A 15,141-nucleotide genomic window follows, 5' to 3' on the forward strand; every position below is an offset into this window, starting at 1 on the left:
TATAACCTTAAATAAAACTTGAGTTGGGCTTAAAGGTGCCATTGGATTCACACTTTGTTCTGCTTCAGACCAACTTGGCTACCCATCTGAATCTAACAAACCCACATTAAGGGGGGAGGGGGAGTTCTACTCTTGCCTTAGGTGTGTAGTTGAAATACTTGCTGACTCTTTGGTAATCTGAAGCAAGAATCTTAAGAATTTGCAGTGTCAAAGTTAGTGGACTCATTAGGGTGTTAACTGATCAGGTCTGCGCTATTAATTGGCCCCCTAGCTTTCCATGTTGGTAGTTGAAATCTTTAAAGTTATACAGAGTGAAAAACTTATATTTTCAACCATTTTTGTACATATGTAAATAGCCCAGTTACTGCCTACCCCATTTAGTTGGGTTCTCTTATTTATGCTAGGTCCTGAGAACGCATGTAGCAGACTATTTTATCTTTGTTTACTCACAGTTCCTTTTGTGGTGTAATAATTCTCATGCAGTCTGTAGAGTACTGAATTTCTGAAAAGCTTATTGTCTTAAATAGATGATAGAAGAACTCTTTTATTCCTACACCTTGGATTTGTGGAAAGTAGCTTCTTTTCATGATCTTTTTTCAGGCTCCTTTTTGCAGTTCCCACAGGAACACTGTTATGAGCTGTTGGTAGCCAATTCACTACAATGCAAAAATCCCTGTAAGCATTGAGTTGTAAACTTAATGTTCAACAAGCTTTTTTTTATAAGGGCCAATTATATTGCCAGAGCAGCTTATTTAATACTTCCTAGGGGCTGGATTCCGCATTGCCCTGCAATATACTTGTGTGGGTTGAGGTCAGAGAAACACCTTACCCAGATTATTGCCGACTACAAAGTGCTGTGGGATCCTGTCAAGGAGAGGAGTCACTACACTTGTAACAGTAATGAAACTGTGAGCCTTTAATAATAATTAGTAATAGCCAGCTTTTTTTTTTTACAAAAATCAAAACTGCTAGGACAATTTTAAGGAGTAATTTTTACCAGTTTGAATTTAAAACCATCAGGTGTGAAAAATAGCTGTAAAAAGTGCTAATCCATCAGCCTAGGGCTTGCATATGGAACTGTTTGGTTTTGGTCTGCAAGCTCCAGTCTGAGTCCATTTCTCTGTGGCTAAGTATCCTTCTTCAAATAATGCAATGACTGCCAGCTTCCTGGATCCAGCATGCACTCTTCTGCATCAGCCATCCATACCCTCACAATCTATTTGTTGCTGATGCAAAGCTGCAGTTCAAGGAAAGACGGTGCAGACATGCTCTGTGAAATCTTAGACAAGATGTGTCTGTCCTAAAAACAGCTCTGGGAAAAGCCTGTGTGGGGGATAATGGACTGGAATAAGCCATCTGGCTGTCATTGCAGAATCTTTTCCTAAGGGTAATTTAGGAATCCATAAGATACTGCTTTAGGAGGCGTTCATTGAAAAAACAGTAATAAAATGTATACAAGAATTAGTAATTTTGTAATGACCTATCATACATTGTCTGAATAATTTCCATTGTATTTCATGCTCAACTTGAATTTGTTTGCATGAATGATATGAAATTGTACCAAACTGTGCTTACAACAGTGGCTGGAAAAATGTTCTTAACAATGATTTTTTTTAAAGCTATCTAGATTTTAGCAAATTGCCTCTAACTCAAATTACTATCACATTTTACAATCATTTACTTACTGAAAACACCGGTATATTGTGACTTAACATTGTCCGTAGTCTTAACTCAGTGGGACTTCCAAGTAAACATGGTTAAGGATTGCACAGCAAGATACTCTGGTTGTAAGATGCTTAAAATTAAAATGTGTTGACAGTGCACTTCATAGAAATATCTTTGAACTACAGTAAAATGAAATTCAGCATCTAGTTCTGGATGTATCTTATCTCTAGTTCAGGATGTATCTTATCTCTTAACATTGGAGTATAAATCTGTATATTGTAACTGAAGGCCAATCCATATGTTACTAGAACTATCATATGGCTGAATTGCAAAAAGCAGATCACTTGAGTCAGACATGTGAAACTGCCTTATACTGAATAAGACCCTTGGTCCATCCAAGTCATCTACTCAGACTGGCAGTGGCTTTCCAGAATTTCAGACCAAGATCTTTCACATCACCCACTGCCAGCCTTTTGAACTGGAGATACGAGGGACCTGGAACCTTCTGCATGTCAAGCAGATGCTCTACCACCACAGCCCCTATAGTGTGGTTACTTCCCAGACCCAAAACTGTTGCTGTTGGTGTAGGCAGGTACTGTGTCAGGGCTGCAAGCAAACATGTTTGCTTTCTGCAAATGTTAATGGAGTCACATGGCATCCAGACACATGCAAATTACTCTCATGTCACTGGTAACTATAAATTTGGCCTTGTTTATATCTTAGTAAGGCATCTTGGCAGAAAACATACTTTAAAATTTGGATTCTATCCAGTATTGTAAATGTCTGTGCACAAGCTATATTCCTTAGTCATTTATATCCCACCAGTTTGGTGTAGTGGTTAAGTGCGCGGACTCTTATCTGAGAGAACTGGGTTTGATTCCCCACTCCTCCACATGCAGCTGCTGGAATGGCCTTGGGTCAGCCATAGCTCTCATAGGAGTTGTCCTTGAAAGGGCAGCTGCTGTAAGAGCTCTCTCAGCCCCACCCACCTCACAGGGTGTCTGTTGTGGGGGGAGAAGATATAGGATATTGTAAGCCGCTCTAAGTCTCTGATTCACAGAGAAGGGTGGGGTATAAATCTGCAATTCTTCTATAATCTAGATTGCTACAATGTATAGCCAAACCAAAACATAGGAAGACACTATATGCAACTTGCTGCCTGCAGTTTTTAGTGCATGAAAGTACATGTGTAAGATTTAGAAAGGATATGAAAATTTGTGGCACTTCAACCACACCTATGCTAATTTTAAAACCATGTTTTAAAGAATCCTGGAAATAGGAGTTATGAATATATGACTTACTGAGACAGTGTTTCTCTTCACTGCTAAATTAAGCTTGAGTTTTGCATTTTTAAGTTCTAAGATTTATATTTTCAAACAGCTGTGTACTAACTATTGTTTTACATATGTACTTCACAGATGAATCAACAAATGGCTGGAATGAATTTGAGTAGTTCGAGCAATATGATGAGTTTTGGCCAGCCCCCAAACACAGCGGCAGGATGGACTGGAAGTTCCTCAGGCCAGACTCTCAGCACACAACTCTGGAAATAAAAAATGGCAATAGAACTGCCACCCAGATTAGAGATCTGACATTCCATGCTCCAATGCATCTAGTTTCCCTGATCTGTCCATGTACATATTCTCTCTCTCTCCAACCTCACAGAATTGTTCATATTAAGAAGTAATTTTAACTGACCGTGTTGTGGTCTGTATTGACTTAAATTTTGATGTAGTGAAAAGCAGGTTGAGAACACCTATCATTGGCAGCTTTTTCATTCCACAGTACATCTGATTTCATAAATCATATTCAGAACTATATGACCAACTGCATACTCAAATTATTTTATCAGTTATAGATCAAATGGTTGCATATAAGGGAAATAGATATCATGTTAGTACTATCTCTTTAAGGTGTAAATCCCACCCAGAAAATTACCCAGTATTCCTGTAGAAGGTACGGTATGAACAAATGTTAATCATATAAATAAGATGTATCACTGAAGCTTTTTTCTTATGCAACAATGATTTTGTTTCATTTCACTGTGATATTACTATGATGTGCTGAACAGGAAATACAGTAGTGAAAAAAAGATAAGCCTGGATGTCATGGTAATCCCATCAGTTAAAAAAAACAAAAAACAGACAAACAGAAACTGATCTCTGAATTTCCTGTATTAAAATAAGTCAGTTAGACAACACAGGAGATGGTGGTGGTGACAAAAGGACTAATCTAAAAGTATACTGCACAACATACATGCGGGGTATCTCTCTGGAAGATGTAACTTTGTCATGACAGCTGTATCCAGGTTTATGCCATTAATTGTGTTTACATTTTATGGTGCCTCGTACTGATAAGCTGTTACTTCCCTATATTAAAGAAAGAAGAAAACCCAGCACATTGTAAGACTAATTCATTATCTGTGGTATTCTTGTCTGCTGTTATTAAAAACAACTGTAAGTCGGGGTGAATAAACATCAAGTATAAATCTGGCAAATGAATGAACAACAAACTGAAATGTACATTGCTTTAGATCAGTCTCCCACCCCAGTTATTCCATTGCGTTTAATTGGTTTTGTCAAAACAATCGGAATGTTTTTACTTAAAGTGCTAAAATGATTGGAGAAACACATGCAAAACAAGTAAAGACAAATTACGTACATCTCAATCCATCTGACAGGTGGTTTGCACAGAAGTCTTTCTTCAGATGAATACAGGATGTTGTTGCGCAACAGCAAGCTGTACAGTGTTTGAATGTTTAACTTCATTCAGTAGGTATAACACTGTTGTCTCCATTAGTTTTGGTACATCCCATTTTATGTTTACAGGTCATACCTCAATTTTGACTGTGTCCAGGTGATACTTTGGCTCATTAGCTAGATTTACCTTTTCAGTTCGTGTGTGCCATACAAGAACCTGGAGGGGGGGGGGAATTAAATTTTTTGGGGAAAAATTAGTTCTTTTCTATGTTACCTCTTAAAAGGCAGATCTCTGCAGTAATAGTGAAATTAGTACCTTTGTGCAGTTGTTTGCTTTTGGCTCCAGTTCTTCCACTGTGGTTATGAGCTTCAGAAAATCAGATTCCTGCATCCCAGGCTGTGATCCACGACGTTTGAATACAGCTTTAGGGTTCGATAAGATTATCTGAAGACTCACGGCAAACCCTGTGTAAATCATATTAGTTACATGATTAAACCAAAGTTTTAACACATTTCACTGAGCTTTAGACATCATCTTTTTAAAAACCTATTTGCATTTCCAAGCAAACGTTTAGGGAGTCATGCAGTACCGTCACTCATGGGTTTGCCTCACAAGTTCCACAGCTTATTTTTGTGCTACAAGCCACTTCATCTTATTCTGAAAAGCTATTAGCTGTGCTCCTCCTCATCTCTGTTGAGTGCTCCTCATACATTTTGATAGAATGTAAACACTGGCATTTAATGTAAGCAGTTGGAATGTATGTATAATGAACAGTCGGCCTGGTGGGAAAAGGTGAGTTTCAAAGGAACAGACCATTTTTCCTTTTCCAGATATCACCTTTGTAATTAAGTGGAAACTGAAGTCTGAAGTGAATGTAATTGTTAACTAGAGGATAAAATAAACTTGACTTAATGAATTCTGCATGCAGATTAGTTTTTCATTGATACCGGTACTTATAAGTGATCCTCTGTATCATCTATTTCAGTAGAGTGCATAACATAACCTACCTATAGTTCCTAACTATTAAAAACTAGGCTTTTGACCTGTAAGGCAATACAGTGCAGGAACAGGTTCTTACAAAGTGCAAAATGCTCATGTGAGTTCAAGGACTCTTGCTTCCTATCACATGGATTCTATTATATGAAATGGCCTACTAAAACCAGAAGGCTGGCTGGCATCTTAAGTTTTCTGTGTCCCATGTTATTTCTTGCAAGCATTGCTATTAAATGCGCTTGTAATAAATTGTGTTTAACAGTAGGGTGCATTTGACTTTGTTCCATTTAGTTTTTAATTGAAATGTGTTAAGCGTAGTATTCTTTAAAACCAGATTTGTGAATATCTCCCACAGTGAGTTGTGGGTTAGCCTAGTACAATATTATACAGAATGTAGCAAAACATGTCTAGATCTTTTCCCCCATTATAAACCATAAGCTGTCCTGTAAATTTAAGGGTAAACCATTCTATGAGGCTGATCCTCTTATAGGAAGAGGAACCTCACATTTTAGAAATGAAAACCAGTAACACATTAATAAAGCAAGCTTATTATAAAGCAAGTCCTGCTTCCTGCAGTGGAACATAGCTGAGAGTCAGTGTGCTGAATGAGATGTTTGGGAAAGTGATTGTTCTATTCTCTTCCGTGAACACACTGAGCATTCTAGCAATTCAAAGCGGCTCCAAATAAGATTTGACACAATAGTTAGTGTTCTTGTTTTATAGACTAGTTTGTTTCTGGTAACTGCAGTGCTGAAAGGAACACATAAGGCTGCCTCCTGATCAGGTTTGCAGTCATTCCAATAGCTAGATTCCCCCCCCTCTCCAAAAAAACCCCAAGCTTCTATTGCTAAAAGGTAAATTCTCTTTGTAAAGTATTAAAGGGTAGCTGTCAACACACATTCCCATGAATGGACCACAAAATGCTTTGCAACGGTGAATTCCATGGGGAAATGATCAGGTGGGAAGGCAAATAGTTTGCCCAGTATACAGCAGTGTTTCCTAGCCTGTGGGTCAGGACCCAGAAGTAGATTGTAAAGCCTCTGAAAGCGGGCTGTAGACCAGCCCTCTTTAATGGATGACCCTGTCTTTTCCATTGGTCTCTTCTGTATTTTGGAAACCAAGGTATAACCCCAGAAACAGTATCTTTCATGTCATACATCAGGTGATATTTTTTCCTCACTGCATGTATGCTGATCAAGTAAAACGTGTCCTGATAGTTACTAGAATGAGCTTAAGAGTCTGGTTAGCCACTGTAGAAACTGGAATGCTGAAATGGGTGCCAAATTTATCCAGGGCACCAAAAAACCTTGTGTTAGCCTTGGATCAGTCATTATAGCAAGTCAATTTGGACCTGTGGGTCACCATACCAAAGGATGGGAACCAGTGATACAGAGAACAGTAACCAGAAGTGGAACAGAGAGAAGGAAGAGGACTATTCAGCTGCCTCATCTGGTAAGTGGGTTTTTAGACAAATGAAAACTCATGCTGTAACACATGCACTGCTGAACTCTTGTCACGCTCAGTGAGTCAAGAGGATGCTGTTTACTACCTACAAAGTGAACTTGCTATTACTTGGGCATCTAAGGCTATCATAGTTCCCAGTATGACGACTCAAAGCTAAAGTCCAGTAGCATCTTAAAGGTCTTACAAAATTTTATGCCAAGGCTGTAAACTTTAATCCACTAAAGAGGGATTCCAGTTCATTTTTGCTGCAACAAACTAATGCTGCTACCTCCTTGGAAATGAAAACCAGTGTCAGAGCTGAGGACAGTGGAATGATACTGTACTGCAAAGGGCAAATTTGGAATAGGGGCGGTTACCTTGCCTTGGTGTGGAATTTGGTGCATGTATGTTTTATGAGCCTGCCACCCCTGAAGCTATCCAGTCATGAGAGCAAATGATAAAAGGCAGCAGGTGGCTTATCCAAAGCAGAGCTGGTGTGAACCATGGAATTTCAGACAGCAGAAGCCGCTTGAAACTAATTGATTAGAACCAACCACCTCCTGTGCACACTAACGCAGGATGGGGAATTGCCTTCCTAGGCCTGCCAGAGCTTTTCTGATGTTTGCCGGTCTTGTTGCAGGTTATCTAACTTCATAGGTCAAAATACAAGAAGTCATGTTTTTTCCCCCTTTGAACAGCATTCTAGGAGGAAACTACAGAAGTATCAGACCATCTGGGTATGTTCACTGGGTTGTCCTTACAGAGTGCACTATCTTCAATCTGAAGAGAGAATATTTTCCTGAAGTGGCTTTGTCCATCCTCTTATGTCTGAATGACTGGCCCTCTCTATAATATATATCGCTTAGCAATTCTACCATAGCAGAGAACTGAAGTAACATGCAATCTTGCCAGCACCTTTGTTTTCAAAAACATTTAAGTACTTCGGATGTCTGCAAATTCAGCATAGTTCAAAATACATAGTTTTGATTTAGGTTTCTAAAATGACATATGAACATATTAAGCTGCCTTATACTGAATCAGACCCTCGGTCCATCAAAGTCAGTATTGTCTACTCAGACTGGCAGTGGCTCTCCAGGTTCTCAAGCTAAGGTTTTTCACGCCTATTTGCCTTGTACCCTTTTTAGTTGGAGATGCCAGGGATTGAACCTGGGACCTTCTGCTTACCAAGCAGATGCTCCAGCACTGAGCCACTGTCCCTCCCCAACTTGCCTCAGGCATCTTTACCAAAGTTGGACATCTTTCTGTTTAAAACTGACACACATACAAATAGGTTTATACACCTATAGGGCTAGTAATTTTTGCTATGGTAGCACAAGGACTTCCAGTTCTGCATTACATGGACTTAAAATTCAATCTAGTTTTTAATAACTTGATTTATTTTGTAAATCCATGTAAATACTGAAAATAGGGTGAAAGTGAGGAGGGGGGAGAGCCCACAATGCCTAGGGAGAGAAATGAAATAAGACCATTTCTGAAAAGAAGTGGTTTGTATCCAAACAACTAGCATTTCTAAACTCTATCAAAAGAATTCCACCTTCCCCTTGGACCAACTAGTAGGTTAATTTATCCACTGCTTATAAGAATATAAGAGAAGCCATGTTGGATCAGGCCAATGGCCCATCCAGTCCAACACTCTGTGTCACGCAGTGGCCAATATACACACACACACTGTGGCTAATAGCCACTGATGGACCTCTGCTCCATATTTTTATCCAATTCCCTCTTGAAGCTGGCTATGCTTGTAGCTGCCACCACCTCCTGTGGCAGTGAATTCCACATGTTAATCACCCTTTGAGTTAAGAAGTACTTCCTTTTATCCATTTTAACCTGACTGCTCACCAATTTCATTGAGTGCCCATGAGTTCTTGTATTCTTGTATAGATAATACTCTCACGGCAGCTTCCAGAGGAGAATATCCTGGTTTCATCTGCAATGCAGACAAAACAGCAGCAGGTTCTCTGCATGTAGTGTATGACTTTATTTATTTCTCTGTAGTTTGGGGTCAAAAAGTAAACACTGCATTAAAGAAAAAAGCAGTTCACTGTCACGCAGGTTTCTGAGCAGCTAATGGTTGAAATAGGGCAAGCAGACACCAGATGAGAAAAGTGATGACACAACAGGATTCTGGGTAAGACTACAACTCATGCTTCTTCTGAAGGGCCACATCCGAACACCAGGTACTGTTGGGGAAGTGTCTCTGTACTTGTATGTTCCTCCTGTCCCTATAACACAGCTATTGCCTGTGAAGCAGCACATACACCAAGTGGTGACAGGGAAAGGGGGCAGAGCCTGTTATGCTCTTCAGGCAGGATGACTTCCAGCTCACAACTGGGTGCACCAACACACATTTAAAGTTTATTTTTAACAAAAAGAGGATTACTGCCTAAACTGCTTCTTCAGTTCCCTCAGCAAAATGTGGTAATGCACTGCAGCAGTTGAAACCACATAGGGAACGTGCAACCACCAAGTACCCTTGTTTTAAATATTGGGTATACTTGAAACTAGCAGGCTTTTGTTCCAAGACTGCACATTTAGTAGTGTTGCTATGGAAGTCTGAAATGTTGACTCCCTAGAAGGGAGAAAGTTCAAGTCTGCAATTCTATAGTTCTTCTAGAGATAACTTAGATTTGATTTTAAAAGGGAACTCCAGGGCTTCCTCAAGGCTTAAGGGAGATTCTTAAGCACAGATTTACAGCAATATAAACTAGAATGCTTCTGTTTGGATGTGTCAGCCTGGAAGGCTTTTAAACACCACAGCCAGGAATTTACACTGATAGTTACTGGTAGGGTATGGCAACACTGGAGGTCTGAAGCAAGTTTTATTCATATTCAGTCAAGATAAACGTGTCAGCAGCTATGGAAGCAAGACTTTTGTCTTGCAGTTTTCCGCTGGTTTGGACTATAGCCAATGAATCAGAGACATTCCTTTCTGCCCTCTGAATGCTCCTGAAGTCCCACATCCACATTATAACACAGAAGCAACTATGAAATTGTGTGCTGGGATTAATCTGGGTGTGCTGCAAGTGTGCTTTGCCCCTCAAAATAGTGCACATCCCTGTGACACTTCCCATAACCGGGCTGGAGACTGTACATCTCCCTACTGTCCATACACTCCACATTTAAACATATAATGTGCAGAGTCTTCCCCAAAGAACACTGTAAAGACTAAAACCCAAACCCTCATGTATCGTGAAACACTAGTAGACTTAAAAGCAGGGCTCCTCAAACTATGGCCCAATGAGGGCTGCTTCAGATACTAACAACTTCCTCCAAAGAAGATACTTCTGTATAGGAATTAACAGGAAATCTGAATGTAGATGCTGATGCAAAACAATCTTACAGTGTAAAGCATTTGCTGTATCACAGGGCTTTGAGCAGGAATGCACAAGAACATAGTTCTGGCTGGCTTGGCATCAGGGTGTGTGGCCTAATATGCAAATGAGTTCCTGCTGGGCTCCCCCCCCAAAGCCCTAGCTGTATGCATATTTAGCATATAAATAACGAACCAATCATAGCTTCCCAGCATGTACACACAATCAGAGATCTTTGAACAAGATTGTCATATATAATGGGGTTGGATCCAACTAACTTTTCTGCTGACAAAGAAGAGAGGAAGGGTCCCCTCCAACCACCAAATATAGGCTACGCTGGGTATCAGAGAATCAGCATGCACAAAAGCCATGCTGGATCAGAGCTGTAATAAGGAAACTGGATGAGACTGAGTGAAAAAACTGATTGGAATAAACTCAGTGATTTACATTTATTCTTGTTTCATATTCATTTGTACATCTCATCCGCACTAGACTTTTAATCCTGGTTCAGCCCTGTCCCCAAACTAACATTCTACACTAGAATAATGGAATCATACAAACCAACTCTATGAGTTTATGATTCTATGATTCCAGAGTAGAAAATCAGTTTGGGGACAGGGCTGAACCAGGATTAAAGGTCTAGTGTGGAACTGGCCTAAGTTTATGCAACTTTGTTTACAATTTATATTCCATGGTTGTATTGAATGGACCAGTACATGCCTGGGGTCATCATTTGATTGTCAGCAGTAGGCTCTAACTGAATTATTCACAAAAGTAATTCAACAAACCAAGGAAACCAAACAGACTTCCAAGCCAAGAGAAGTTAATCCATTGGAAATGACTACTGGTTTTGCTTGGCAGGGGGAAATCTGCAGAGAGTAGGAGGAACCAATGGCTTGTTACCAGTGTTTATTTCCCACACAGAGAATGATTGGCTTTGTATTTTACATTTCCACTGTTGCCTCATGATGCACAGAACTATTTGAACCTGTCACTGATAAACTGTTTTCTAGTGCTGAGGAAATGTGTACTTTCAGTTTTCTAAATTATTAACATCTCATGGAAAATTTCAGATAAGCAAAAATATTTTATTAACTATGTATGTAACTGTATACACTTTTTCTGACTAAAAGAGAACACTATCCACTAACAGAAAGAAAACCAGATCATGTGATGCGTTTACTTGACCTGTTTACATCCCCTCTTTCTTCTTCTCCACACACTCACATTCTCTGAGACATGGAGGCTTATGGCGGAGCAGGAGCATGACTGCCAGAGTACCCAAAGCAATTCAGCCAGCACTGGAGGTGCATACAGTACACACAAGGCTGGCCAAGCTTATAAACTGACAGTTAGACTGGGCTATGCAGTCACTAACTGTAGAGCTGAAGATTGATGAGATTAATTTGTGGAGCTTTTCTGCCTTCATCTTATAGCCTTTAGTTGTTGCCGTTTTCTTCCTAAAGCATGTGCTTGCACACTGTATCTACCTTACAAGCGATCATGGTCATCATTTCACCTAAACCAACTGAAAATGAATCATTTCATGATGAAGCAGCATTCTTTTTGCACTTGAACTACCCAATGGGGCTTGTTTTCTACTACACTGTACAGTGTTCACGCAAAGAGAGATATTGGCTGTCTGCAGTAATTAACTGAGGTGCAGAGAAGAAATTCACTCAAGCATTCCAACAGAAATGCCATATAAAATGCAAGATAATTGGGAGTGTTTTGCTATTTCTAAAAAGTAAATAACCACAATAACAGACAGCGAGACTTATAAGAGAATTAAAACCGAAGACGCATGCACATGGAAGAAGTTCTGCTTTCAACATTTTTTTTTTATTTCCAGCACTTAATGCCCCCCTATGGCACACATTTTAAGGGAGCCATGAACACAAAAAGTTGTTAATATACCCAAGTATGCCACCCCACATTTCTCAAATGTCACTTGTATGCCATAAAATGTCCAGCTTTCCCACCACCTCTTGTCCTCCTTGCTGCATAAAACCTAGATCCATTCTTCTGTGTCTCCCATCCTCCATCAGCAAAATTCCCTCCAGCCTTTGTTTCTATCTCCCTACATATATCCAGTCTCTCATATTCAACCTGACCACTCTGTAATCCTTTGTGCAATCTGTCTCCTGGTGAGAAGAGAACAGAAAGAAGAGGGAACTCCCATGGCAGCAAATTTCTGTGGGTTTTTTTTTTAACTGATAAAGCCCACTTGAAACTTGGGACTGGACCCTGGCTCAGTTGTAGAGCATCCACTGCTACAGAAGGCCCCACCATCAGTTTCCAGTTAAAAGGAGCAGCTGATATGAAAGATCTCCACCTGAGCCCCTGGAGAGCCACCACCAGTCAGAGTAGACAATATTGACTGTGACAGGTAAGTGGCCTGACTCAGTATAAAGCAGCTTCATGTGTTCAAGCTTCTAGTAACTAGAGGCTTATCAGATCCCCTGGACCCAGTTCCAAGAAGCCTCTGTACAAGCACTTTTCCCTCCTTCCAGTAATGTACTGGGGCCAGCACAGGCAGGAAGAGAAGCAGTCAAATCCACAGGGTGTAGAACATATGCTGTCTCACAGTCATTCAGCAATAATTTTAAAAAACAGTAACAGAGGATGGCACTGTCTGTGACATAATAACGCTAGAGATGGCATTTCTGTATTCAAGGAAGCAGATCTCTGAACTGCCTTAAACTGGGAGGGGGAGAACAAAAAGTGCTGGTTATCTGTATCATGCCTTGCTTCTTCGGATTCTTGGATAATAGAGGTTTAAAAAGGAATGCAGGATTCAGTGTTGGATCCAAAGAAAACAACACTCATGTTCTTCTCAAGACAGAAAAGTAGCACCATCTTAAGTCACCAGCATACGTGTCTGAAAGACGTTTCCCTCACCATCTACTGCACTGAGGGTTACTATGCAACTGAAACAAGCCTGGGGTACCTGTGACAATGGGAAACATTTTCTGGATCAGGAGGAAAACATGCACCATTTCAGCAGCAATGCTTGTCAATCTGGTAACAGTTTGTCTTGCCCCAGAGAAGGAAAAACAATGTGTAATTACAGAGGCATACAAGCATCCTAAATTTATTTGTTCACTATTAAGAACAAGTCACATAATATCTAAAGTGCTGCTTCACATAATCTATTTGAGATTAAGTAGCTACTCACCTGCCATATCAATGGCAAAAGGTCTATCTGCCCGCCATCCAGTGTACCAGCCAACAACCTTTCCCTTTTCCACAATGGGGCGCTCATAGCGTCGTCCACCCACCAGCCCCACAGGCCAAACAGACACTTCACGGGTTGTGCGCATCTGTAAGAAGAAAGCACAGAATGATTTTCAAGCCTGGGCCGCATTAATGAGAAATAGTTTTACCAGTCAGGAAATCCTTCCCTGGGTGAAGAGGAGAAGATGACTTGGTTTTTTATATCCTGCTTTTCATTACCCAAAGGAGTCACAAAGCAGCTTTACAACTGCCTTCTCTTCCTCTCCCCACAACAGATACCCTGTGAGGTAGGTGGAGCTCTGAGAAAACTGTGACTGACCCAAGGTCCCCCAGCTGACTGCATGGGGAGGAGTGAGAAATCAAACCCAGTTCTCCAGTTTAGAGTCCACCACTCTTATCCAGTACACTAAACTGGTTGTAGTGGATTCTTGAAACAACACAATAGCATTCCCATCAAAGTAGTGGCATGAAGCATAAACGAGGTTTCAGCAGAAAAGCAAGAAAGGGCAGTTTTATCTGTTTCAGAACTTTAAAAATATGGGGTGGAGGTGGAATAAAAATGGCATTGGGGAGTCTGAAGAACTGAGTCAAACTGAGGTGATGAGAGATTATTCTAGACCTATTGGGTCTCCAGGTCCTAGTGTCCAGGTCCTAATGATATAAACCCAAGGGTTCTTAGGGAACTCAAAAGTGAAAGTGCTGATTTACTAACCCGTATATGTAACTTATCACTAAATTCAGCCACCATACCAGAAGACTGATAAGCAGCAATTGTTAGACCAATTTTTAAAAAGGGGTCCAGAGGGAACTAGGCAATTACAGGTCGGTTAGCCTAACATCTGTCCCAAGCAAATTAATAGAAAATGTAATCAAAGACACAATTATTAGGCACAGAGAGGAACAAAACCTAGTGAAGGAAAATCAATATGGTTTCTGCAAAGGGAAGTCTTTCCTCACCAAAATTTTGGAGTTTTTTTAAAAAGTGAGCAAGCATGTAGATAAAAGTGACCTGGGAGACATTATATACTTGGACTTTCAAAAGGCTTCTGACAAGGTACCTCACTAGAGACTCCTGAGTAAACTTAGCAGTCACAGGATAAGAAGACAGGTTCTCTTACGGATTTAAAACTGGTTAAATGACAGGAAGCAAAGAATAGGAATAAATGGAGAGTTCTCATGATGGTGAGTAAGCAACTGGGTGATGGTTCCATAAGGATCGGAGGTGGAACTATTATTATTATTATTCATAAAAGATCCAGACCTCTGCTGTATTTGTAGATAACCAACAGATACGGAAATGTCAATATGAAACAGTTCAGATGTATGCTATTTTGTATATTAATTTTTAAACTATAGGTTTTTTTAAAAAAAAAAGATTCAGAAATGTAGTGGCCAAATAAGCAGATGACCCAAAATTATTCAGGATGGTGAAAACCAAGCATGATTTTAAAGAGCTCCAGGAGAATCTCTACAAATTGGGTGAGTAAGCAACAATGTGGCAGATATTCAATGTTGTTAAGTATAAGGTGATACATACTGGATCAAAAAGCTTAACTTCAGATATAAGCTGAACTTGCTGAGACTGAGAGGGTAAAAGATCTTGGGGTTGTAGTAGATAGGTCAATGAAAACATTGACTAAAGGGAACCTCCACATTCAGAGGCAGTAAACTTCTGCATACCAGTGCCAGGAGGTAACATCAGGGAGGGCCTTGCCCTCTATGGCCTATTGTTGGACCTCCAGAGGAACTGATTGGCCATGGTGTGAGACAG

The 15,141-nt window shown here is 40.2% G+C and overlaps 2 protein-coding genes across 3 annotated transcripts in view; one reads left to right on the top strand and one right to left on the bottom strand.

Annotated features, from left to right (window-relative positions):
* Nucleotides 1-5,281, top strand: part of SMAP1 (small ArfGAP 1) — a 114,501-nt gene extending 109,220 nt beyond the window's left edge. For both annotated transcript variants that reach the window (XM_060235596.1, XM_060235606.1), the window contains one exon: nt 3,084-5,281. In XM_060235596.1, the coding sequence (XP_060091579.1) occupies nt 3,084-3,218 (135 nt within the window). In that variant the 3' untranslated portion in view covers nt 3,219-5,281. The remainder of the gene's footprint in view (nt 1-3,083) is intronic.
* The window catches only part of B3GAT2 (beta-1,3-glucuronyltransferase 2), a 44,548-nt gene continuing 33,849 nt past the window's right edge, over nt 4,443-15,141 (bottom strand). Inside the window, exons 2-4 of the mRNA XM_060235617.1 lie at nt 13,312-13,456; nt 4,681-4,829; nt 4,443-4,581 (exon numbers count right to left, since the gene is read on the bottom strand). Of these exons, the coding sequence (XP_060091600.1) occupies nt 4,495-4,581; nt 4,681-4,829; nt 13,312-13,456 (381 nt within the window). The 3' untranslated portion in view covers nt 4,443-4,494. The remainder of the gene's footprint in view (nt 4,582-4,680; nt 4,830-13,311; nt 13,457-15,141) is intronic.

Source organism: Heteronotia binoei, chromosome 1 (genome assembly GCF_032191835.1).
Source record: "Heteronotia binoei isolate CCM8104 ecotype False Entrance Well chromosome 1, APGP_CSIRO_Hbin_v1, whole genome shotgun sequence".
Lineage (NCBI taxonomy): Eukaryota > Metazoa > Chordata > Lepidosauria > Squamata > Gekkonidae > Heteronotia > Heteronotia binoei.